The sequence below is a fragment of the Solanum stenotomum genome, chromosome 10, assembly GCF_019186545.1.
Source record: "Solanum stenotomum isolate F172 chromosome 10, ASM1918654v1, whole genome shotgun sequence".
NCBI classification, from domain to species: domain Eukaryota; kingdom Viridiplantae; phylum Streptophyta; class Magnoliopsida; order Solanales; family Solanaceae; genus Solanum; species Solanum stenotomum.
In genome coordinates this window covers 40,120,675-40,145,179 of record NC_064291.1, presented here as the reverse complement: position 1 = coordinate 40,145,179, position 24,505 = coordinate 40,120,675, and the positions used below count along the sequence as shown (strand labels likewise).

General features: G+C 33.7%; 2 protein-coding genes across 2 annotated transcripts; both read left to right on the top strand.

Moving 5' to 3' along the window:
• The first annotated feature begins 7,383 nt into the window (after nucleotides 1-7,383).
• LOC125841994 (probable glycosyltransferase At3g07620) lies at nucleotides 7,384-10,233 on the top strand. Its single transcript, XM_049521182.1, has 5 exons — nucleotides 7,384-7,606; nucleotides 7,691-8,294; nucleotides 8,401-8,531; nucleotides 8,800-9,148; nucleotides 9,433-10,233. The coding sequence occupies exons 1-5, from the start codon at nucleotides 7,419-7,421 to the stop codon at nucleotides 10,084-10,086; spliced, it is 1,926 nt and encodes a 641-aa protein (XP_049377139.1). The 5' UTR covers nucleotides 7,384-7,418; the 3' UTR covers nucleotides 10,087-10,233.
• Nucleotides 10,234-11,012: 779 nt separating this feature from the next.
• On the top strand, nucleotides 11,013-15,322 carry LOC125841995 (probable glycosyltransferase At5g03795). The gene is made up of 5 exons (XM_049521184.1): nucleotides 11,013-11,127; nucleotides 11,726-12,438; nucleotides 12,521-12,651; nucleotides 13,207-13,555; nucleotides 13,735-15,322. Exons 2-5 carry the CDS (start codon nucleotides 11,749-11,751, stop codon nucleotides 14,386-14,388), a joined length of 1,824 nt encoding a protein of 607 aa, XP_049377141.1. The 5' UTR covers nucleotides 11,013-11,127; nucleotides 11,726-11,748; the 3' UTR covers nucleotides 14,389-15,322.
• Nucleotides 15,323-24,505: the final 9,183 nt, after the last annotated feature.

Below are 24,505 nucleotides of genomic sequence, written 5' to 3'. Positions count from 1 at the left end.
GGAAATTTTATTTTTTAAAAAACAAAAAAGAACCTAACCGATTAACATCTGCTGAAAATTTATACATTCGCTTTGAATTTGGATGGTAAAACATAAATTGATTTAAAAAAAAAACAATGTAAAAGACGTACCAAACAGTACATTAATAATTATAGAGAAAAAAACTTAAATATAGAAATCGACTCATTTAATTGTCTGCAAAGTAATGCCGTTAACCTTAGACTTAGACTAGTCAATTCTTTGCGGATTCCGCTAAGCGGGGCGGAATCTGCTAAGAGGGGTGGAATACCCATATGGACGGAGAGGGAAACAGCTTTCTCTTTCTTCCAAAATGCCATCTTCACGTTGTTGAGAAGTCTCTCGTAATCCTTTCAACTTGACATTTTGCTCCTTCTTCTTGATCTTCCGCTCCTTCCTATAGAATCCAAAGCATCCATACCTATTAATGCAATAGCATACAAACCTACTGGCGTAAGAATACTAAACCATTCACCACTACCACCATTGGAGTTCACCATATTAGACCTTTTTTATCAACTCACAGTTTGTTCAACAAAATATTCTTATTATTTATGAAAAACTTAGTAAAAAAACTTTTTCAATACCCTTTATATAAATAAACCTTTCTCCAAATCGTATTTGAATGAGGCAATGTTTACAAATCCAATTCCTAATTAAAAATAGTAGCAGCATCCATTAATAATGTATTACTAGTACAATTTCAATCGGACTTTTCATAGAGAATCCAATTCTAATTGGACTTCCACATCAGTTGAAACTCCGATGAATATTAATCATAATAGTTTAGTGAATAAGCGACTATTATTAAATGTATATTTAAAAAGAATAATCTTTTAATATATCATGCCACTATATAAAATATATCGATTAAAGTTTCATTTTTGCACACAAAATGGTCGAAATTTAGAAATTGGGCTTTGAAGGAAGGAAGAAGTAAATTAAGCAACGAATGTGTGACAAAGGAAGCTAAGGTCAATATACATCGGAGATGTATTAACATTCATATACGTTTTTACAATATTTATATATTGTGCATTGATTTTTTCATTTTCGATCAACTCAAATTTCTTCTAAACAGTCACAAATTATGTAAAAAGAATTGAAACAAATACTTTCTGTGTTTAATAAGGAAAGCTTTAGTGTGCGGCAAAGGTGACTCACAAATTGCTTTAGACTGTGGCATTGTTGGAATTTGTTTTCAAATATCTTATTAGAATTTCTAGCTTTGTCACTAACTATGCCACTCTTATTCATTTAACTCTAGTTATAAGCTGATAATAAATTAAAGAAATAAATTGCGAGTTGATTTCTTGTATTATCACTCAACTAATAGTTGTTGTCTCAGAAAGACACTTTTTTGGTTTAAAAAAACAGGAATCAAGATGGAAGATAATTGTTTGAGTTAATAACTATTTAGTTGAGTGACCATCTGAGAAATCAACTGAATAAACCACGGAAAATCAATGTCCAGGGAGTAGGCTCGGGGCGTGACAAAGCCTCTAAATGTAGGTCCTTTAATACTATTATGTCACAACCCAAAAATGGATGTGATGGCACTCGTCTTATCCCACCAAGACAAGTCAGCCTAAAACTCAACCATTTCAATAAAGTGCGGAAATAAGATAAAAATACCAATTTAATAAGAATTACTAAAACGGATAACAAGTCGAGTAATTAACTAAATCCCAAAACCTGGTTGTCACGTGCACATGCCTCTAATGTAAATACTATAATTGAAATAAAATACGCAAGTCTCAAATGACGTTGTCTTTCAAGTAAAAACAAAATCATAAATAGGAGTAAGAAGGTCCGCTGAGATGACAAACGACTACCTCACAAATCTCCACAGAAAGCCTCGAAAACGAAGAGAATAGAAGGTATCACGAAGATTCGGGCTTGTAACCTACAAAAAAATTGTAAAAGCAAGAGGTGAGTACCAAACCACACAGTACTCAACAAGCAAACCTCTAAACACAAGCTAAGGGGACATAATACGGGTAGTCCTTACATCCTATCTGAACTTCCACAACTACAACCTGCATAAAACCAGCCCAACCTAACAATTCACAGTTTACAAAGCACACAGCTTAACAACAACACTCTAACAAATTACATATTCTCAATAACAACTCAATATTCATCAATCACAAGTTTCATAGAAATGCACTCACAAGATCAGTAACACACAAGATCAAGTTCATCAATGATAAAAATGTGCAATGCGATGAAATGCAATGTCAAGTATACTGATGCATGTCTGACCTAACGATACACACCCGTTGTCTCTCAGTCCGGGACCCATGGGGGACATATCTGTCTATGCATTCGTTGCGGGGCGCGACACGTCCCTCGATAATAATATCCATCGATACGTCCCTCGATATATAGTATCTATCACTTCCAGGGGAGAATTTAAGTTAAAAAAATGGGTCACCTCCGACAAAATTCGATATAACTACTTGTATAATTTGTAAAATATATTAAATAGCAATTGAATGAACCCATGATCACAAATAATTGGATGGCTCACTGGTTTGAGTGTTTGTTGGTTCCAGCAAGCATTTTATTTAACAAAAAATATGAAGTAGCGCTCAAACTTTCCAGCTGAAAAGACCCATTTCTTCCTTCTTTTTCATTCTTTCAACTGAAATCACCATTCTTAGTAAGCAAACTAGCAAAATCAATTATAATATTTTAGATTTTATTTTACGTGCAATGACCAACGGCGGTTCAAACACACAAGTGGTTTGAGACAAAATCAAACCGAAGCCTTACACTTTTAAGAAAAATTAATATTCCTTTTAGGGTAAAGGGATATATATACCCCAGAACTATCGTAAATGGTATGCAGATACCCTTCGTCATACTTTTGGGACATTGGTGTCTCTGCCGTCCAAAAACTAGAGCATATATACCATTTATACTAACGGAAATACACGTGTCATAATCTTATCCATCGATTCGATATTTAATATATCGAATCGACGGATAAGATTGTGCCGCGTGTCCCTATTTAGTCTTCCGTTAGAGTGAAGGGCATATATGCTTTAGTTTTTTTACGGCAGGGGCACTAATGTTCCAAAAATATTACGGAAGGTATATAAATACCATTTGCGATAATTCGAGGATATATTTGTCCTTTTTTCCTTCTTTTTATAAAGTCTACTTTTTAAATTTCTTGAGATGCAAAATTGTATATTTTTTTTATAATTGGATTCTTTTAATAATTATTTTTCAATCAATAATTCATATAATCAATGCATTTAATCTTTCTTGCGACGTAGTACTCTAGGTATATCAAATTTCTTCTTATAACTTTTTCTCTTAATAATTTTTGTTTTTGCAAATGATATTTAATATTTTTCTTATGAAAAAGTTATATCTATTATTGCTAAGATAATTGAGGTTCTTCAAATTTGGAAGCCTAAAATAGTTGCCTTTTTTTTAAAGGGGCAAAGCCGTCCCTAACAATATAATGGTGCACCCGTCTTTATGAAATCCTAGATTCGCCTCTGATTGCGACACGCGATACGTCCCTCGAAATGGTACATCCTCGATGTATGATTCTAGATCACATGCACTTGCTTCAGTGTTAAATAAATGTAAACTGACCGTTGCATGAGTTGATGGCGAGATTTTAGTCTACCTAAAGTTAATGAACAATAAATAACATTTAAGGTGTTTTGGTACGAAGGATTTTTCAAAAAAAAATAATAAATGAACTTTCATTTATTTTCTAATGTTTGATATATAAGTAAAAACTTATTTTCCACTGCTCTATTAATGTGGATTGCCACTGCTCACTAATAGAGTCTGTTTTCCTTATTTTCATAAAAAAACTTATTTTTCTCATTTTCAAGAAATTTATTTTTTTAAAAATATATTTGACGAATCAAATATAAAAAGGTTTATAGAATTTTTTTTTGTACCAAACAAACTCTTAATGTTTACCAATCAAACTCATATACTACTTCAAAAGAAGAGGTCAGCATATTTATATGAGTCCGAAATTAAAAGGGCAACAAATTATTTCGAAAATTTCAAAAGGGTAACTCAATTAATTATGAAACCAAAAAGGCAACAATTCTTACCACCGTTTAAATTAGATTTTGTAAAATAAGGCTCAAATTCCTATGAGCCTTGTAAGGCTCGGCCGCCAATGAGCCTTGCAAGTTGTTTTTTTTTAAAAAAAAAAATAAAAAAATCTCATTTTATTTTGTTGTTTGTTAAAAGTCTAATAATAATAATAATAATAATAATAATAATAATAATATATAGTTGTTGATATGATGCATAAAGATAGTTTAGACCTTATTGCTAGCCATTACTTTGTGGCTTTTCAAACGAACTAAATCCAATAGTTTATACCTTATTTACTACTTAGTTGATATTTTTCTTTCTTCAATTTTTTTAATGTGAAATTATAATTTGGTTTATTCACTTGCAAAATGATAAAATTCAGCCTTCTTTAGTCATACTTTATTTTGATGGAAATGCCCTATTGATGAGTTGAAAACATGAGAAAAATTATACTTCATATCAAGGTAAAAAAAATAATATACCCCTTAAATAATTTATAGTAAACATGAACCATGCATATGTGTTGGAGTTCGAAAACTTCAATTATATATATATATATATATATATATAATTTGTAAAAAATTGATAGAACATATAAGGGACATGATAGAAAATATAAAAGACAACACTTCTAAAGATTATCGTCTGTCTTGATGCGGTTGTTGTTGTTGTTTATGTCTACCGGTTCCACAGGTGGTGGGTACATGTGGCCTTGTTGTTCTTCGAGGGTTGTTGATGTCCTGCCAAATTATATTTATTACTGAATTCTATTAATATTTTATAAATGTCAAATTGAAAATTTATCGATTATAACAACATACATATTGTTGTGAAGGTCCAACTTCATCATCATTTTGATTTTGTGACATGTCATCCTGGAATAAGATGTAAATCATTAACATATAATTTAATATAAATAAATATTCTATAAATTATTTAAAGAGTATATTGTTTACCGTCGAAAAACTCAATCTCCCAGCATGAAATGGTGAGTTTTGAAATTGACGTTGTCGTACAAAACCATAATTTCCTTCGTTGAATTCTTCAAAACCCAAATTTACAACATTAGGAGTTTGAAAGCCACTACCTTCTTCTTGTGTGTAGTTGGGCACACTCGTAGATACTCCAACACAGTCAAAAACAGGGTAATACGGGGTGTCGGAAGTAGCCAATGATAAATTTGTGTTGGCCTCATATTGATTTCCCGAAAATCCCGTATTATGTTCTTCTATATGAACATCTCCCGAATTTGATGTTGTTGGTGATTGATTTTCAACAACTATGTATTATTATTATTATTATTAGACTTTTAACAAACAACAAAATAAGACGAGAATTTTTTTTTTTTAAAAAAAACAACAACCTGCAAGGCTCAAATTCCTATGAGCCTTGTAAGGCTCATTGGCGGCTGAGCCTTACAAGGTTCATAGGAATTTAAGCCTTGTAAGGCTCATTGGAATTTGAGTCTTGTTTTACAAAATCTAATTTAAACGGTGTTAAGAATTGTTGCCCTTTTGATTTCATAATTAATTGAATTACCCTTTTGGAATTTTCAAAAAAATTTGTTGCCCTTTTGGTTCGGACTCATATTTATATAGTAACGATTGATAATGACTATATACCTTCTTAATAATAACAAGTAGTACTAATAACTACCATAAGTATCAAAATAATGCATTATTTGATGTACATATATAGTAAAAAGCAGAGACCCACAAGCCACTCTCACCACAATATGTTTCGTATCGTTAATCCCTCAATCTCAACCCATGTGTTATAATAAAATTTTAATTAAAATAAAATTTATGTATTTAAAATTTTAATTATGATACATAAATTAAACAAAGCTTAGTACTCATGTTTACTTAAAAAGCCAATGTCGCGGTATTTGTACGTGCCAATTGTGGCATATTTGTCCGAACGCGTCACCTAACTAAAATTTAGATTCATTAATCAAAGCTTACTCATATGCTTCCTTTTTCTTTTTCCACTTTACTGCTGTCATTACTGCAATAAAGAAAAAAAAAAGAAAAGGAAAAATACAAAAGCAAAGTTGAACAGATACCCCATTATGATTTCAAATCTTGTAGAGGTACTAAAAGAATCTTATTTTACTTATGTATTTATTGACTAAAATAAGGTATATTTTTATTAGGTCTCATTTGGGTGTCTAATGTATCAAATGTTACAATTAGTCAACTCAATTCAAAACCAACTTTTCCAACTAGATGATGAAGCTGCTCAATATGTTGGATTTTTTTAAATCTTTTTTTAAGTTACCTGAGTAGCCAAACGTGGCCTTGAAGAGGTTCCTTGTCCACTTTTGATCTGGTAATTGAAGCTAGCAGTATGTTTGAGGATTAATTTTAGTTGCCTTTGGTGATTTGGGATGAAAGTTATTATCTTTTTGGTGTTTACTGTTTCTGTTTTGTTTGTTATTGACTTCAACAATTATTGTATTTCTAAAAAGCTTGTGTTTTTATGGTTGATTTATTAAGTGACAAAGAGAAAATTATGATTCTGCTTTTGGTTCTTGATGAGTTAGAGAATTAGTTCAAGTTGAGAATATAATCCTTCTTGATTAAGGAGGTACAACTGTTTGAAGGTATGGAGTTGGGTCAGCGACTAGGCTAAGGGACGGAGTTTGACCTGATTTTCTTTAATAGGTAGCTGAGTGTTGTCGCACTTTACCTGGGAGAGGCCAGGTATCTATCTAGCCTCCTCTCTTCTTCCCCTTATTAGTACTTGGTAGTATTATTATTTCGTAATCAAGCAATTCCTTATTTTTCAATGTGTTAGTATTATTTGTTACTTAATGTGTTTTGTATCTTGCTATTTTGTTGTTATGGTTTTTGCTACCTGTTCCATTCATTTCTCTTTTGAGCTAAGGGTTTATTGGAAACAACTTCTCTATTCCACAAAGATAGGGGTAAGGTCTGCGGACACCCTACTAGGGGAAGAGCTAGAAGCCTAGAAACTTTTGTTCAAATAGTGTATTTGTATTAAGAAGTTTATTAAATATGGACAAATATTAAGTTTAGAACCCATTTATTGACATTTGAAATCGTAGTTGTAAATTTCAGAACCCATAAGGTTAAAAGTTTGGTTTCGCCTCAGTTGACCCTGCCCTCCCTAGACCCCAATTGTTGGATTACACGGGGTATGTTGTTGTTTACTCGTGCTGTTTTATTGTGTTACTCAAATACTGAGTTATTGTGAAATAGATAGAAAAATACTATGTGGCAATACTGAATTTGGGATTTGAAAATTATCCAGGGACAGTGTTGTGCTTTCTTCACTCTGGGTGCTGCTTGAACATGGGCTCTATAATTCGATATCATAATCTGTTTGAGACTAGACGACTAGTATGTCTATTGGGAGTGGTTTTTGGCCTTGCTTTGATGATTCAGTATTTTGGTTTTCCATATGGTTATGCCGTGTCTTCTTTGTTTACTGCCAATGGGGGTCAAATAAGCAGCTCGCAAAGAGTAGATCAATCTGGCAACTTCAGTAGGTCAGACAACTTGAAACATGGTAGCATTGTGAATGCTACTAACACAAATCTTATCAATGAAACAACTAATGAAACTAAGCTCTCTGATGCAAATAATGAAGAGGTAGAGGATGGCTATATGCCTCCAATGAATGAACGTTCTGGTGATACCTTAACTGAGGACGTTGACCCTGAGGATGAATCCCCTTTTAAGGATTCAAAGTCAAATGTGGAAAGTTTAGGAAGAAATAGTAGCTTACCTCCAGATAAGGCTGCCGACTCTGAAGATGATTTACAAGCTTCAAATAGTACATCTGAAAGTTCTTTATCGCGTGTGGTTGATACTGATGGGGGAGGCAGTATTTCTCCAGCACCGACAGAAGCTAAGTCATTGGAGATAAGTCCCACAGCATTGTCTATTGCACCACCACCATTGGTTGTAACACCACAGGTCAATCTTGATGCACAGAAAGAAGCTCCTCTGATATCTTCCTACCAGAACATATCTGAAAAAGAAGGAAATACAGGCCATCTACTTGAAAGTGATAACTTACCTGTGCAAAAACGCACTGATCATGCTCCTACAGTCGGTCATAAAATTCCTGAAATGAAGGAGTCTGACAAGCCAATAGATAGTGTTGTATCAATAGCTGAAATGAATGTTATGCAGCAAGAAACTCGCACATCATTTCGTTCGATGGTATGTATACATGTTACCTTGGTACTCTCCTAGTCGGATATGACTTGTGTAATTGGCGAATGAATTCTTAGATATTATAGTTATGTTCTTTTGATCTTTTCTGTAGAAACCACGGTGGTCCTCAGATGTAGATCAAGAACTACTACATGCAAAAAGTGTCATTGAGAATTCTCCTCTAGCAGGAAATGAACCTGGCTTATATGCTCCTTTGTATAGAAATTTGTCAATGTTTATGAGGTAATAGAAAATGGTGATGCATATGATGAATCCACCCCTTGTGTAATCTGGATGTTTTCTGACATTGGAGGTGTATTCGGTAGTACTGAATTAGATTAGACATTTGTGCTTTGTTACTCATCAAACAATAGTTATTTGTGGGAGATACATGAGATTTTCACTTAGTTATCTCATTGTAACTGGTGGCATTTGTGGCTTTGCATTTACTTTGTCTTTCAATATGGTTGAGGTGCATTTCTCTGATCTGACATACATCATGTATGTGTAGGAGCTATGAATTGATGGAACAGATTCTCAAAGTATACATTTATTCAGAAGGTGCAAGACCAGTATTCCATACGCCAGTGCTTAAAGGAATATATGCTTCTGAGGGTTGGTTTATGAAGCTCCTGAAAAGAAACAAGAAATTTGTTACCAAGAACCCCAAAAAGGCTCACTTGTTTTATCTACCATTCAGCTCCCGTATGCTAGAGGAGACCTTATATGTCCCTGATTCTCACAGTCGTAGGAACTTAGTTCGATATTTAAGTGATTATCTCGACATCATTATCCAAAGACATAATTTTTGGAACAGGACTGCTGGAGCTGACCATTTTCTTGTTGCCTGCCATGATTGGGTAAGTTTTGGATTCTTCCATTAACTGGAGTTCCTAAACGGTATTACAACATCCATTTTGATTCTCATAGATTTTATTTTATCCATCAGTCAAGATCTTTTGTTTTCCTCTTTAATGGAATGCTTTGCTGTGTGCACCATTTTTCCGCATTGAGGCTTATATTTCTGCATGTGTACATGCAAGCTCATCTTATAATTTCGGTGTCAAAGATATATCTACATTCTTTTTATAGTTAAGATATATGAATTTCTGTCGTATACTGAAGCGGAGATTTGCTTCCTCAGGCCCCTTCAGAAACAAAAAGAATCATGGCTAATTGCATAAGAGCTTTGTGCAATGCTGACATTAAAGAAGGCTTCCAATTCGGTAAAGATGTATCGCTTCCAGAAACATATATACGTGCAGAAAAGAATCCCCTTAGAGAAATTGGGGGAAAACGTCTTTCTAAGAGACGAACTCTTGCTTTCTTTGCTGGCAACATGCATGGTTACCTTCGTCCTATCCTATTGAACAACTGGGAAAACAAAGATCCTGACATGAAGATTTTCGGCAAGATTAGTAAAGTAAGCTATGTACAATACATGAAGAGTAGCAAATACTGCATATGTGCAAAAGGTTATGAAGTCAATAGTCCTCGAGTGGTGGAAGCCATTTTCTACGAGTGTGTCCCAGTGATAATATCTGACAATTTCATACCCCCGTTTTTCGAGACTTTGAACTGGGAGGCTTTTGCTATTTTTGTTCCAGAGAAGGACATTCCAAAACTGAAAGACATACTCGTATCGATCCCTGATAGGAGATATCGTGAGATGCAGCGGAGGGTTAAGCTGGTGCAGCAGCATTTCCTTTGGCACGTCAAGCCCGTAAAGTACGATATTTTCAACATGATTCTCCATTCGATATGGCACAACAGAGTTTTTGGAGTAAGAACTAGGTGACAAATGTACACATTTAGATAGTTTCAGAGTTTTAGATGTTTAATTAGTGCAGCGTTCTTTTGAGAAATATGTAATAAGTTGCATCAATGTATCTGATTATTTCCTGTACATAGACTTGAGAAGATACAATTTGTTCTTTCTTTTTCTTTCTAGCATCTCTACTTGTTTCTTCTCTTACTTGGACAAAACTATACTAAAACTTTGTGCTTTACTAGTGTTGCTGTACTATACTAGAAACATTTGGCAGACCAAAGCGGCAACCCAGTGCACTAAAGCTCCCGGTATGTGCAGGATCCGCGATCACAAGGGCCTAGTGTACGCAACTTTACCTTGCATTTCTCCAGAGGCTATTTCAAGGCTTGAAGCCGTGACCTTCTAGTCACATGTTAGCTACTTCACCAATAGAACATGGGTTGCAGTATAATTATTGATTTATGCAAAATATCTTTAGGTGAACTTTGGTGATCATACAGAGTGATGGAAAATGATTGCCGACTTTTTGGGAATTCAGTACTCAATCATTCACCTTATAACAGTGGCCAAAGCAATTTGCAAAATAATTCATTTTGTCTTCTAGACTTTTGGTCATCATAATGACCCATTTTCTGTTCCTCTTTACATTTCTTAACAAAAACAGTTTATTCTTTGTCCAACTTATCATGCTGTCAAGATGATATAGTTGCAGTGGATGAGACCAATAGGGCTTTAACACACAACCTTAAGGAACTTTTGCAATCCCTTAACCATTAGACTAAATCTTACACTGTGTCAAAATATGTCAATACTTATATATATATATATATATAGTTGTAAACCAAAATTTTACCTTGGGGTGTAGACACCCCTTGGCAAGGGTGGGTCCGCCCTGTTATAGGCTCATGCCCTAAAGTAGTACGTCCAATACAAAATACGTATATATTAATAGGCCAGTGGCTAAAATACCCTCAACATAAATTTTAAAGACAAAAAACTGCTACGTTGTTACCACTTTTTTTACTCACATTTTCTACTATGTAGCCAACGCTGAAGCTGATGAATTCTGTAAGTTGTCTTCCTTTTTCTTTTCACTTTCTTGCTTTTCCTTCTTCACTACCTCTCAATTGTATGGGGTCTCAGGATTTGGCCTTTTCATGTGTGTGCCTATATTTTAGTTCTACTGTACTTGATGCCAGAAATTAGAAAGAAACAACAATTGTTGTGTTTCCCTTACTTTTGATCAACACTCTTCAGTAGCAAAATCCCTCCTTTCTTTTCTTAGTTGTTGATTATTTAGTGTTTGTTTAATGTTATAAGAAAATTTAAATATTGCTGCAGAGTTCTGATTGAATTTTGAATCAAAGTTCTTCTACTGCAAAATTACCATCACTCCTCAAGTAATCCCTCCGTTCCAATTTGTTTGACTTAATACGGAGTTTGAGAAAGTAAAGAAGACCATTTGAATTATGTGGTCCTTTAAGCTAAAGGTGTGTAGAATGTACTTAAGTTAAAATTAAATAGTTGTGGAAAAAAGCATTCTAAAGAGGTAAGTGACAAACAAATTGATTGAAATAGAGAGAGTATCATTCAAGAATGAGTGAATCTTAAAAATTAAGAGGAGTGCTATGTTGGATGCTAAATTTGGAATTGCAAAATTGTCCAGGGAATTGAGTGATTTGCTTGAACATGGGAACTGAAGTTCGATATGCAAGTTTCTTGGGGACTAAAAGACTATTATGGCTAGTGGCATCCGTTTTTGTTATGGTTTTGATCATTCAATATTTCGGATTTCCAAACATATATGTTGTCCCCTCATTATTTTCTTCCAGCAAAGGTCAAGTAGCATTTTTAGGCAGCTTTCAATCTGGAGAGTTATCTGGTAATTCTAATATATCCGGAAACCTGACGTTTGCTAGTGGTTTGAACACTACTGCCTCAAATGTTGTTCATGAAGGAACAGCCAAAACTGAGCTGTCAAAGACAAATGATGCAACCGTTGAAGACTCTAATGCTACCATGATTGAAGATACTGAAATTGAAGACAAATTTCCACTGCAGGTTGCTTTTGGTTATGAATTTGTTATGCCAACATCTGAAAATAATTTTGTACTAGATAAGCCAGGTAAATACGACATAGCTCACGGAGTGGCAAGAAATGAAACGATAGACGACAATCCTATAATCACAACCGCTGCACCTTTGGCAATGGTTATCTCTCCTTTGACATCTTCCATCCAAAACCAATCAACAGATCATTCTTGCCTGAGGAATATTCCTGCTGTGATTGAAAGGTCTGACCGAGCAAGAAAAAGTGTGGCATCAATATCTCAAATGAATTCTATGCTGCAAGAAAGTCAAACTTCATTTTGTTCAATGGTATCAAGGGGAATGATTTCATTAGTTCATTTATACAGCTTTGCACTTTCTCTTGTCCCTGATTGAACTTACTTTTTCATAGAAACCACGATGGTCCTCGGTTGTAGATCAAGAACTATTACGTGCAAAATATCTAATCGAGAATGCGCCTCTCTTAAAGAGTGAGCCTGGATTATATGCCCCTCTATTTAGAAATCTGTCCATGTTTAAAAGGTTAGCAACTCCATAGTATACTTTAGTTGTGGATTTTGTTCATGTTGATATGATATTTCGTTCTTATCCAATGACTTTTCTGGAAGTTGCACACTATTGAAAACAATTATCTTTCCACGTTACATCATGAAAGTGCAAGCTTTATGCAGTTAAACTATTGAAATAGATTCCTCTGCTCACCAATTGAATAACCTGTATTGTATAATTGCTATGGAAGTATCGTAGTTGAGGTATTAACCTGTAAATTATCAGGATTGTTAGTAAGATTTATCTTTTAAGAGCTTGGACCTTCTATTTGCTTCATGTCCTTCTAAGAGTTGGTTACACTATTAGTACTATATCAAGCCATGGATGACACATCTGTGAAGAAGATTTTGAAACTTCTTGAGTAATGTTACTAGGTTTTGAGGTGTTAATATGGTAATAATCCTATAATTTTCTTCTTATTCTGTCAACCATATATAAATTTCAACAACCATATAAATAGAAGGAAAGAAACATAACAAGTACCAATGCTTGAAGCTGATTCAGCTGTCAAATGTATACTAAATGCAGGAGTTATGAATTGATGGAGAAGACACTCAAGGTTTACATCTATGCTGAAGGGGAAAGACCCATATTCCACTCTGGACCTCTCAATGGAATATATGCTTCAGAGGGATGGTTCATAAAGCTGCTTCAAGAAAACAAAGGATTTGTTACTAAGAACCCCAAGAAAGCTCACTTATTTTATTTGCCGATAAGTTTCCGATTACTAAAGTTGACATTGTACGTGCCTGATTCTCACAACCGTACAAATATAATGCATTTTTTAAGTAACTATGTTGATATGATCGCGCAAAAGTATCGTTTCTGGAATAGAACAGATGGAGCTGACCATTTTATTGTTGCCTGTCATGACTGGGTATGTCTCCCATCCTTCCGTGTGATCTTAAATCCTGAATTAATATTAGAGAAGCATCTCATCCTTCTTGAATATATTCGCTGTTTGCTTATTTTGGAATCTCTATCAATGCAAATGCCATGGCTTACCTATTCTGAAATATGCCTAGTGCTATAGCATAACCTGATTTTCATCTTCAGGCCCCTGCGGTGACGGATGAAATTATGAGTAATTGCATAAGATCCTTATGCAATGCTGACCTGAGAGGTGGCTTCCAGTTTGGTAAAGATGTTTCTCTACCACAACCGAACATTCGCTCGAGTATGAACCCTCTTGCTGATCTTGGAGGAAAACCAGCTTCCAAACGGCGTACCCTTGCTTTCTTTGCTGGACATATGCATGGTTATCTCCGCCCTATACTACTGAAGCACTGGGAAAACAGAGATCCTGACATGAGGATTTATGGTGGAATAACTAAGGCAAGCTATTTACGGTACATGAAGAGTAGCAAGTACTGCATATGTGCAAGAGGTTCTCAAGTCAACTCTCCTAGAGTGGTAGAAGCTATTTACTATGGATGTATCCCGGTGATCTTATCCGATAACTATGTGCCCCCGCTCTTTGAGACTCTAAACTGGGAATCTTTTGCTGTATTTGTCCAGGAGAAGGATATCCCAAATTTGAAAAACATACTTCTGTCCATTTCGGATAAGAAATATAAGCAGATGCATGGAAGAGTTAAGCAGGTGCAACAACATTTTCTCTGGCACATTAAGCCTTCTAAATATGATGTTTTTCACATGATACTCCATTCAGTTTGGCACAACCGAGTTTTTGGAATAAGAGCTAGGTAATAAATGTAGATATACACTAGAGGTTGTAGACTTGATGAAATAATAAATGGTGTACATTAGATATACAGTATGTTCCATTTTTGCTTCACTTTTAGCTTGTGTGGTACATAAACAACAGATTGGTGTTCTTATAAGATGTATGAAGAGTTCCGTGGCTTTTAGTATGTCAATGTTTCACCATGTGACTATTGCGGCCTGGTTGAATTGATCTATTTATGTTAGTAAGCGGCGGGATGAACCTTATGAGTGAGACTTTTTGGTAACATCCTTGTCCCATATTCCAATTCCAAAGAGAGAGACTAAAGAGTAAGGAAGCAAAAGAGTGGCATTTAATGTTTACTGATTGTGTTGTGGAAATGAAAATGTGAGCTACAGCTGATAATCAGAAGTTCCTTTCAAGTGAACACTGCAATTTGGATTGGATGCACATGTGACACATGACACGGGCATGCAGATGAGGGTGGGTCGAGAAGGAGGACTTACAGGGTTCCAAGTTGGAAAGCTTCTTAAAAAAGGGTGCATTTGATACTTAGGCAAATGCCACATCAGGAAGGAGATCAAAGTGAAGTGCTATATAAGACAGATCACAAATTCACATGGTATGCATGTTTTTGGGGTCGATATGAGAGAGCCTAAATAGGAAAAATAAGAATAGGAGTACATACACTGCACCTCTCATTTGCTGCTAGTCTAAAGTTACACTTAATTGTGTAAGGAATGCAGAAAGTCTCCAAAACGATGAGAATTTTGTTTGATGTTTTGCATGATTACGAGAAGAAGAGGCCTAACGTGATGAAGAACAGCTTGTCAATATAGCCAGGATAACTGCCTAGCATAGCAACCCCACAAGGGAAATTAAGAAATAATACCCTTGTGGGAGGAGCGGTATGTAGGCAAGTCATCCTTGGCTAATAAACAAAGACTCTTCACTTCAGGTAAGGCCTCTCTTCTTAACATTTTAGTTTCTCTTGAATGCCTTGACATGAGTTGTGGATTATTTGGTCTGTATTTATAGCCCAAAAAGAAATGTCAGATTCATTTTGGCACCAAGTCATGTGTGACCTTTCATTGCCAATATGCTTCATACATAAAATGCTTCAGTCTCTTTTTCTACACAGTTCTGTTGCCTTGCTGCAAGAATATATTCTAATGGAATTTAAGGAAGCATTAAATTTTATCTGGTCCTTCAAATCATTCTGACCAGAAGATAGGGATTATGGAATGTCAACCAATAAGACTTTTATCATATGGTTAGATATATGAAATTTGACAAAATCTTATGCTCAAAAGTGGATGCAAATTGGTTGGGAATCAAATATCAATTTGATAGCAAGTTGACCATCAAAAGTTCAAAACCCTTCAAAGATGTATTGTTTGCTAATACTTCATGCCATTCTAGTCTTGAATTTGCAAAATAGAAAATGATGAACAAAAAGAAGAAAAATACTTAAATTACCATCAGAAAAGATTTAACCTCTGCTGGGTTAGAAAAGTTTCTAAATGAATTTTCAAAAAATGCTCTTTCTGTCCTAATTTATATTACAATCTTTTCATATTGAGATGTCAAAAAATGTTTGTACTACATAGTTGATGGCAACTGAAATGCCCCTAAACTCTCTTAACAACTTCCAATGCAGATTGTTCAACAAATGAAAGAATTAAAATTAACTCTCTTACTCTCAATGATCATCCTTTATGTACTGCCTCAGTAGATGAGAGGTTCACTTTAACTCTGGTTGGAACTTATCATATCAGGGAGAAACACAACACCTTGTTAGTTGATAAGATGTTGTGGCAAAAGAAGTGTCCTTTTGAAATTGCATTATATTTTTCTTTGGAATGTTCTGAGATATGGAGTTGTTGTGGATACTAATGTTGGAAGATTTGGAGCGTCTTTCTTCAAAATGTTTCTTGTTGTACTGCTAACTTAGTAGAAGAAATCGCGGAACATCTTCTCATCAGCAGTTAGATTAGCCATTATTTTAACCATTCTGTTTGGTATTAGAGAAGGCAATCCAGGGCCAAGTTGAGGTGGAGGAATTATTAGAAATAAGAACAGAATGACCATTGTGGGATATGCTATGCCTCTTGGCGTTGAGACGACTAACAACTTTGTTGGGACCATGGCCTTGTTAGATTGGACTCATATGGTGCATTAACAAAGGAATTAGGAAACTAGAAATTGAGAGTGACTCTCTACATCTGATTAACTGGCTAACCAAGGATAACAAAATCCTATGCAAGATCACGCTAGAGACATTAAACCGATGAGATGGGACTGAACCATGTAATTCTCTGTCACTATTTTATTGTTGCTGTTACTATCTTATATTGTTGTCTTGTTCAATAATTTAGGTAATTTAGGACAGAGTGTAGTGATTGCTCTCTGGTGGTACTCTTACCTCATTCTTGTTAGGAAAGGTAATCACAAATAAATGTGTACGACAAGGCAATAGCGAAAGAAAACTCAAGTCCAAAATTTTCTTTCTATTTGAACCAAGAGAAGACAAACTAATGCAAGAACAATACTGTTTGAGCAGCAAACAAATAAACCAAAGAAACAAGACAAAGTAAAGTCAACACATGAGATACCAAGATTAACGTGAAAAACTTCTTCGGGTTGAAGAGTAAAAACCACAAGGCTAAGGCTCTACTAAAATCGACAAGAGTTACAAGTGTGTTTTCCAAACTAGCCACCAACAAAGTGTCAAACAATGAGCAACACAACTACAAGATAGCACCAAAAACTAGAGAAATAAAAGGAGTAAAATCACTAATGGCAGCTACTGTTCGCGAGCTAAACTCTGGAGCTACAAGACTCCAAATCCAGCTCTCTTAGTTTCCAATTAAAGATTCAGTTGAAAGGAACAAGCTGTCCAAAAATCAGCTCAATTAGACAAGGAACGAAGCGGGAATCACGATTTGAAATTAGCTGCTAGGGCCTATGCGAAAATCTGCACTCTTTCACTTTTCTCTCTATATGACTGCTGACCAGTCTCTTGTGAAACTTGAAAATAAGATCTAAAAGAAAGTCTTACATAAGCACCATAATATTGGGCTTATGAACAAAAATGGGCTACTCCAAATTGGACTTCTATTTATCCATATAGGAAAGGAAAAAGACCCAAACCCCACAATTCTTGGCAACTGATATGAACTAGTTAGCTGTAGAATGAAAGTCCATCAATCCATGACACTGGCCTCCTGAATATTTGCAAAGATGCAAATGAACTAGGTAGATCTGTTTCATGGTTTAATAGTTGCAGATGAACCAAAATTTAATGTTTTATAGCTAAATTTCATACGACTTGTTTAGTTTGTCCTTGTGTTATTCCTTTGCAAGGTTGACAAAATAGAGACCTATCTCAGAGTTCATTACAGATTTCTCTTAAGTGATTGTTCTCCAACTAAAAAAATGAGTCATGTAAGATTATTCTCTTCCCAAAGCAATCTGAGTGCATACTGCATACATCTCTTGTCATTTAATGTGGTGCATGTAAATTGTAATTCTTACATGTCTTCGGTACTCAAATGACCTGAACATGTAACCCATCATGACTCTCTTATTGGAAACTCATTGTTGAGTAATGTCAACATCTTGTCTATGGCAAGGCCCACGAGGGGCTGGGTGGCCCGAATCAGAGTTTTGATCGAACATGACGCTTGCTTGGTAGACTTAGTTAAGAAATAAAGGTGTGTCTTTGCTATCAGCTATAGCTTTTAGCATGATGGTAAGCACATGATCTTAACTAGTGATATCAGAGCCAAGGTCGTGGGTTCAATTCCCAAGAGCAACGTTTTGCATGAGGCAGGTGTTGGGAGGAGCTAGGATTGTTGAGTAATGTCAACATCCTGCCTATGGCAAGGCCCACGAGGGGCTGGGTGGCCCGGGTAGGAGAGATTGCAATTTCAATGAACGTGGGATACTCCGGCCACCCGAGTCTGCCTTACATTCGATTCGAGTACCTTTCTTATATATGTACTCACGTCTCTTTTGCCGAGGTACTGTCAGTGGCGAACCCAAATTTTTTACTAAGGGAGTTCAAAATTTTTACTAAGGGAGTTCAAAATATGAAGAAGTACATGAAGAAATCGAAGGAAATTCAACATCTACTATATATATATACATAAAAATAATTTTTTAATCATATATAAATAGTGTAATTTTTTGTACCGCCAAAGGGGTTCGAATATATCCCTTGGGCCTTACTAGCACTGTCCGTGGGTGCTGCATTCACAATGGAGGTTCAGAGGCATGTGATGGCATGTGTTAATTAAGTGGCCAAGAGGAGCCTAAAACAAGGTAATTTTTTCTGTAGGTGAACTTAAGTTTGATCTTGAAAATGTCACTTATTCATGTGATGGCATGGCCCATATCACTTGTGTACCAAAAATAAAATTGCCAATATCACTTATTCCTGACCTTAAACATTTGGACATTTGATCATGCAGGGGCAACAAGCTGTGACCCTTTAGTGTTTCATTGCAAGCATTATTTTGTAAATTTTATTATTCAGGGGACAAGAACATTAACTCCATTGCAAGTGCAAGGCATGCATCGAATGTGCATGTAAGGAAGCTAAAAAAAACAACCAATTTCATTGATTTGATAAACTTGGACTAAACTATCACTTCTTCACACTTCAAGTACTAATATGTAATATGTATTAATTTCATCTATCTGCATCCTGTTGTTTTGCGAATTAATTAAAGCTAAAGAACAATGTTGATGGTGGCAACTGATTTTTTGTTATCATCACAAGGATGAAAGATTGGAGGTATCAATTGTTGACAAAATGACAAGATCTAGTGATTAATGGTTAACAATGTGACAACATATTCTCATTGTCACAAAGTCAAGCTAGTAATTAGTGATGTTTTTATCTTTCCATTTTATTTTAAAATAAGTGATATAGATTTACATAATCCAGAAACACTACTAAAGAATTATATCTTTTTCAACATATGTAACGAGAGTGAGTAAGTAAATATAATGTCACTTTTTGAAAACTAGTTTTGACGCACGTGTGGTGCACGTGAATATTAAATCATGTATTACATTAATAATAATGTGAATATTATTAAATTAAAAAATTATGTAAACAATTATAAAATGAATGATAAAGTATAAGTTCCTATAAATAGTGAATGTAAGCTTTCTTATGATTACTATTGAAAGTTAGTCACTTTTAAAATATTTTAGTTACACATCCTCTTAAATATACTTTCTCCTCCCTCCCCCATAGTGCATTAATTCGTTAGTATTGTATTGTTGGAGTTCTTATTTTTAATATAATATAATATAAATAAATATTGATGTAAAATATAAAAGATATACGAAATTGGCTATTTTTAGTTTGAGTATTATATTAATTAACATTCATGTTAGGGAATGTTCAAATTTCATTGAACTTTGAGATAGTCAACGTCTGAAAATCAAACATGAGTTTTTTTAGAATAGAAGAATAGAAAACATAAAAAAATTGTAGTTGACGAAAAAGAGTTGCTCGGATGGTAAGCACCCCTCACTTCCAACCCAAAGGCTGCGAGTTCGAGTCACCAAGGGAGCAAAAAGGGGTGGGAGCTCCTAGGGAGGGTAAAAATAATAATAATAATAAATCGTAGTTTAAAATGTGAAGAAACCCCTTCATATATAGTTAACAAAGGGTAGTATGAGAATGTGCATGTTGTTTCTATAATAAAAGTCAAAACTCTTTGAAAAAGTCGTAACCATTCAATGTGAATTGGTGTCTTCTTTTAATATAATATAATATAACATAAATAAATAAGTAAATATATAAAATATAGAAGATATACTAAATTGGATGTTCAAAGAAGAAGAACAATGAAAAACTTCAAAAAATTATTAGTTTAAAAATTTGAGGAAACTCCTATTTTTATAGGCAACAAAGGGTAGTGCATAAAAAAAATCTTATTGTTATAAAAAAAAGTGTCACAACCCTTTAGAAAAGTCACAACACTTCAAAAAGGTCACAACTCATCAGAAAAGTCATAACTGTTTGGAAATATCACAACCCTTCAGAAAAGTTACAACTCTTCGAAAAAGTCGCAACCCTATAAAAAAGTCACAACCCTTGAAAAAGGTCACAATTCATCAAAAAACTTATAACTTTTTGGAAATGTCACAACCCTTAAATGTGAAAATGTGCCTGTTTTAAACATAATATAATATAATATAAATTAATAAATAAAAAATATTTTTATATAAGATATACTATATTTGGTGTTTTAAGTTGGTGGTATTATAATAATTTATCATTTAAATTATGTAGTTCATTCTTTTAAGTTAGTATAGAAGATAAAAAAGATAGATATAGATTTTTCTAATTTAAATTTGATATGAAATTATAACTAATAAAGAAGACTTTTTAATTTAAGGATATGTATCATATATAAAAATGTCTTTTAACTTTGTGGTCTTAAAGATGCGCTCCCAACAACCAAGAAAAAAGAACATTCATATTAAACTGAATATAAATAAAAATACAACAAATAAATTAAAAATAGATGAGTACTTATTAAATCTAGTTTAGACACTTCAAACAAGTTTTTGATCATATCCTTTTTCTCCAACAATTTAAGACTTTTCACAGCTTAAACATCAAGTTGTAGTTTGTGCAACATTAACAGAAAATCATGGAACTTCTTGTCAAGTAGAAGTTGTTGCAAAAATATATTTATTGTAATGAAAATGAGTACATATTTGGACTCTTCAAACAAGTGTTTGATCAAATTCATTTTTCTCCAACAGTTTGAGACTTTTCACAACTTGAGCACCAAGTTGTAGTTTGTGCAACAGAAAATCATTGAACTTCTTGTTATGTTGAAGTTGCAAAAATATATTTATGGCTGTGAAAATGAGTACATATTAGTTATCTAGATAGTCTTCTCATTTGAAGTTGAGTTATTCCTTTCTCCTTGTTGCATCAATTATTGTTGATCTATTTAATTTAGCTACATAAAATATTGTAATTGCATAATTGAACTACTATCACAATCTTCCTTGTGTTAAGAAGAAGAATAGAAAACGTACAAAATTCAAAGTGTGAGAAAACCCCATATTTATAGACAACAAAGGATAGTATGAAAAAGTGCTTATTGTGCCTTATCAGATAAGTCACAATCCTTTAAAAAAATGTCATAACTCATCGAAAAAGTCACAACTCTATCAAAAAGTCACATTTCGAAAAAGTCACTACCCATCAATATTAAAAGGAGTAAGCTTTTAATATGATATACAACAAATAAATAAATATAGTATAAAAATTCAACATATTTGCTAAAATGGGTGTTTTAAGTTGGGGGTATTATAGTAATTTAACATTTAAGTTATGGAGTTCATGCTTTTAAAAGTAGTATAAATAGATAATCAATAATTTTCTGAAGGTATATATGTCCAAGCTTAAAACTTCACTTATTTTAAAACGGAGAAAGGTTATGTCGATCCCAGTGTCCTTGATCATTGTTGCCCACTACTTAGACTGGACAAATTTAGAAGTATTTATTGGATTATGATATGGTAAAACGTCAATATCTATAATGGTACGATCGATAGAGATATTACAGACATAATAGGATACAAGTCAAAGTTTTAGGGTATTATTTACTGCTTCTTTTATGTGAGTGGTCCTTTTTCTGCTCCTCTTGTAAGAATTTGTATGGCTCCTTATCTTACCAATTACATCATGCTAGCTAGGCTTTCCTAGACTTAGACTACTTAAGATTCTCCAATGACCTTAATTTCATAAATACTTCCTGTTTTTAATCAATGCAGGTACTATGAAACCTTTTAACTTGTTCTACTTTACATGTGAAAATTCTAATTTGTTCGAAAATGAAAAAGTTTCACATCGAAAGTTAATAAAATGAGTAATCTATTTAAACAAGGAGTATCTTTCTTATGAGATAGCTTTCTGATGGTGTGAATTAGACTTATGAGTCATGACATAATATTTGTCCACTCATTAGATGTTTAGTCTGGGGCGTAAGGGGAAGTGCTGAAAAATGAAAAAAGTGTCATATTAATAATTAATGAAATTTGTGATCTCTTTATAAGACTTAAACAATTTTCTTTTCTATGAGCTAACTTATGAAATATGAAATAGCGTCAAAATCTAATTTTACATGATCGAGATTATTAGATGTATGGTCTAATTTAGCATCGCCAAATAAATATCAACGATTGAGTTGACAACATGTATAGCAAGCAGCCAGGCACACGAGATGGTTTACACTTTTAGCAAAACCAGTTCTTGATTTGTGTGCCTTAACAACCTCTATAGCAAAGCAGGCAGGCTCACGAGAAACTGTCAAAATGTTTCTTCTCAATATGTAAGGGTTTGTTTGATCATATAATAAGTTATTTCGAGATTAATTATTTCGATATTAGTTACTAAGGATTGTGATTTCATCTTTGTGGAATAAAAATAATAGGCATAATACATATCTTATGTCTTTAATTTGGCCTCAGCTCACATTTATGCTTACCACTTTGACTGTACATAAGTAAACACTTGAATTTATATAAAGTTGAACAAATAGACACACATCACATCCTACATGGCATCCTACGTATAGTATGCCACGTAGGACTCATGTGTCTACTTATTCTATACGTCTACTTAGGCACACTCATAGTGCATAAATATAATATAAAATAAAGTGAAGTTACCGAATCAAAAAATATATTTTATTATATTTTAAGATTAATGTAAATTTTTGAACAAGTAATAATAAACGGAGAAAGAATGTATGATGAAGTCAAATTTTTTTTTGTGTTCCCAATATGATAGTGCTGGTCCATATTTTTGTTACTTTTCACTTATTAGCCAAATTTCGGCCGACCTCATTGTCAGTCCAACCATATCAACAATTTAGTCCACTGAAGTTGACATCATAACACCTTTTCTGATGTATACACAACATGGGGATGTATATTACTGTAGCTTTTGATTCGTTTTGAGTTTTCATTGGTTTGATTTATTCAATTTTCACTAAACAAAATATTACTACTCCCTCCGTCTCATTTTATTTTAGGTAGTTTGACTCGGCACGGAGTTTAAGAAAGAAATGAAGACTTTTAAAATTTATGGTTCAAAATGAATGATAGAAATTTGTGTGACTGTAAATCATTTATTTAAGGGTAAATAGATATTTTATAGTTAAATTGTTACTTAATGTAGAAATGTGTCATTCTTTTTTGGACTGACTAAAAAGGAAAGTTAGTCACATAAATTGGACAGAAGGAGTAATATTATTTGGTACGTACGACTAATGTAGAGGCTTGTTGAGCATTTGACAAATTAATAATATTTATTTTAGGATTTGATTACGTCATTCTTGTATAAAATATAAAAAATTTCATATTAGAAGCAAAGTTTCGTTGAATAAGTAAGAATATTGCCTATATATCATTTTAAGCGCTCTTTTTTTATTTACGTATAAATGAAGAGTATTACTATTTTTCTTATTGTAACCAATATTCCCATTCATTTGAAAAATGTCCGTAAAACATTAGAGCTAGTGATGACTTATATGTGTTTATTGTCAAAAAATGGATCAGGTCCCTTGACTCAATAAGAACAGTACGGAAAGTAAAAATTTTAGATGAGAAATAAATAGAATTTTATGTTGAAATTCTTTTACTCTAGGGTGGAGAAAATCACGATTTGTCTCACGGAATTTCAACACAATTCCATTAACTTCAAATGAGTCAAAAGTCATATTACAAACTCTTGCAATCTAGAAATTAAATTCTTAATTCATTTCCCCGTAAAACCAAACAATACATTTATTGCCTACTACATTAACTATTAAGTCGATATTGAATTCAAGATAACGACATAGCTAACTTTAGGTACTATTAAGATTCAAATATTGAATACAACTTGAGATGATCTGATTCCTTTAATATACATGAATAGATCTTATCGTGAATAAGCACAAAATTATATTCTCAAGCATTAACAACTAAAGACGGAAGATAACTCTATCAGGTTTCTTTCTGCAAGTGAGAAAATATTTCTCGGAGTAAAAGACTTTTGCTATGTAATCTTTCCAATGCAAAAACTAGGTTATGTCGTTTGTCACAATGATT

Coding starts and splice junctions, on each gene's coding strand:
- LOC125841994 (XM_049521182.1), top strand. CDS start 7,419: ATGGGCTCTATAATTCGATATCATAATCTGTTTGAGACTAGACGACTA. Junction 7,607..7,690: donor AGAGTAGATCAATCTGGCAA/CTTCAGTAGGTC, acceptor AACTAATGAAAC/TAAGCTCTCTGATGCAAATA. Junction 9,149..9,432: donor TTGTTGCCTGCCATGATTGG/GTAAGTTTTGGA, acceptor TTGCTTCCTCAG/GCCCCTTCAGAAACAAAAAG.
- LOC125841995 (XM_049521184.1), top strand. CDS start 11,749: ATGGGAACTGAAGTTCGATATGCAAGTTTCTTGGGGACTAAAAGACTA. Junction 12,439..12,520: donor AAACTTCATTTTGTTCAATG/GTATCAAGGGGA, acceptor ACTTTTTCATAG/AAACCACGATGGTCCTCGGT. Junction 12,652..13,206: donor AATCTGTCCATGTTTAAAAG/GTTAGCAACTCC, acceptor TACTAAATGCAG/GAGTTATGAATTGATGGAGA.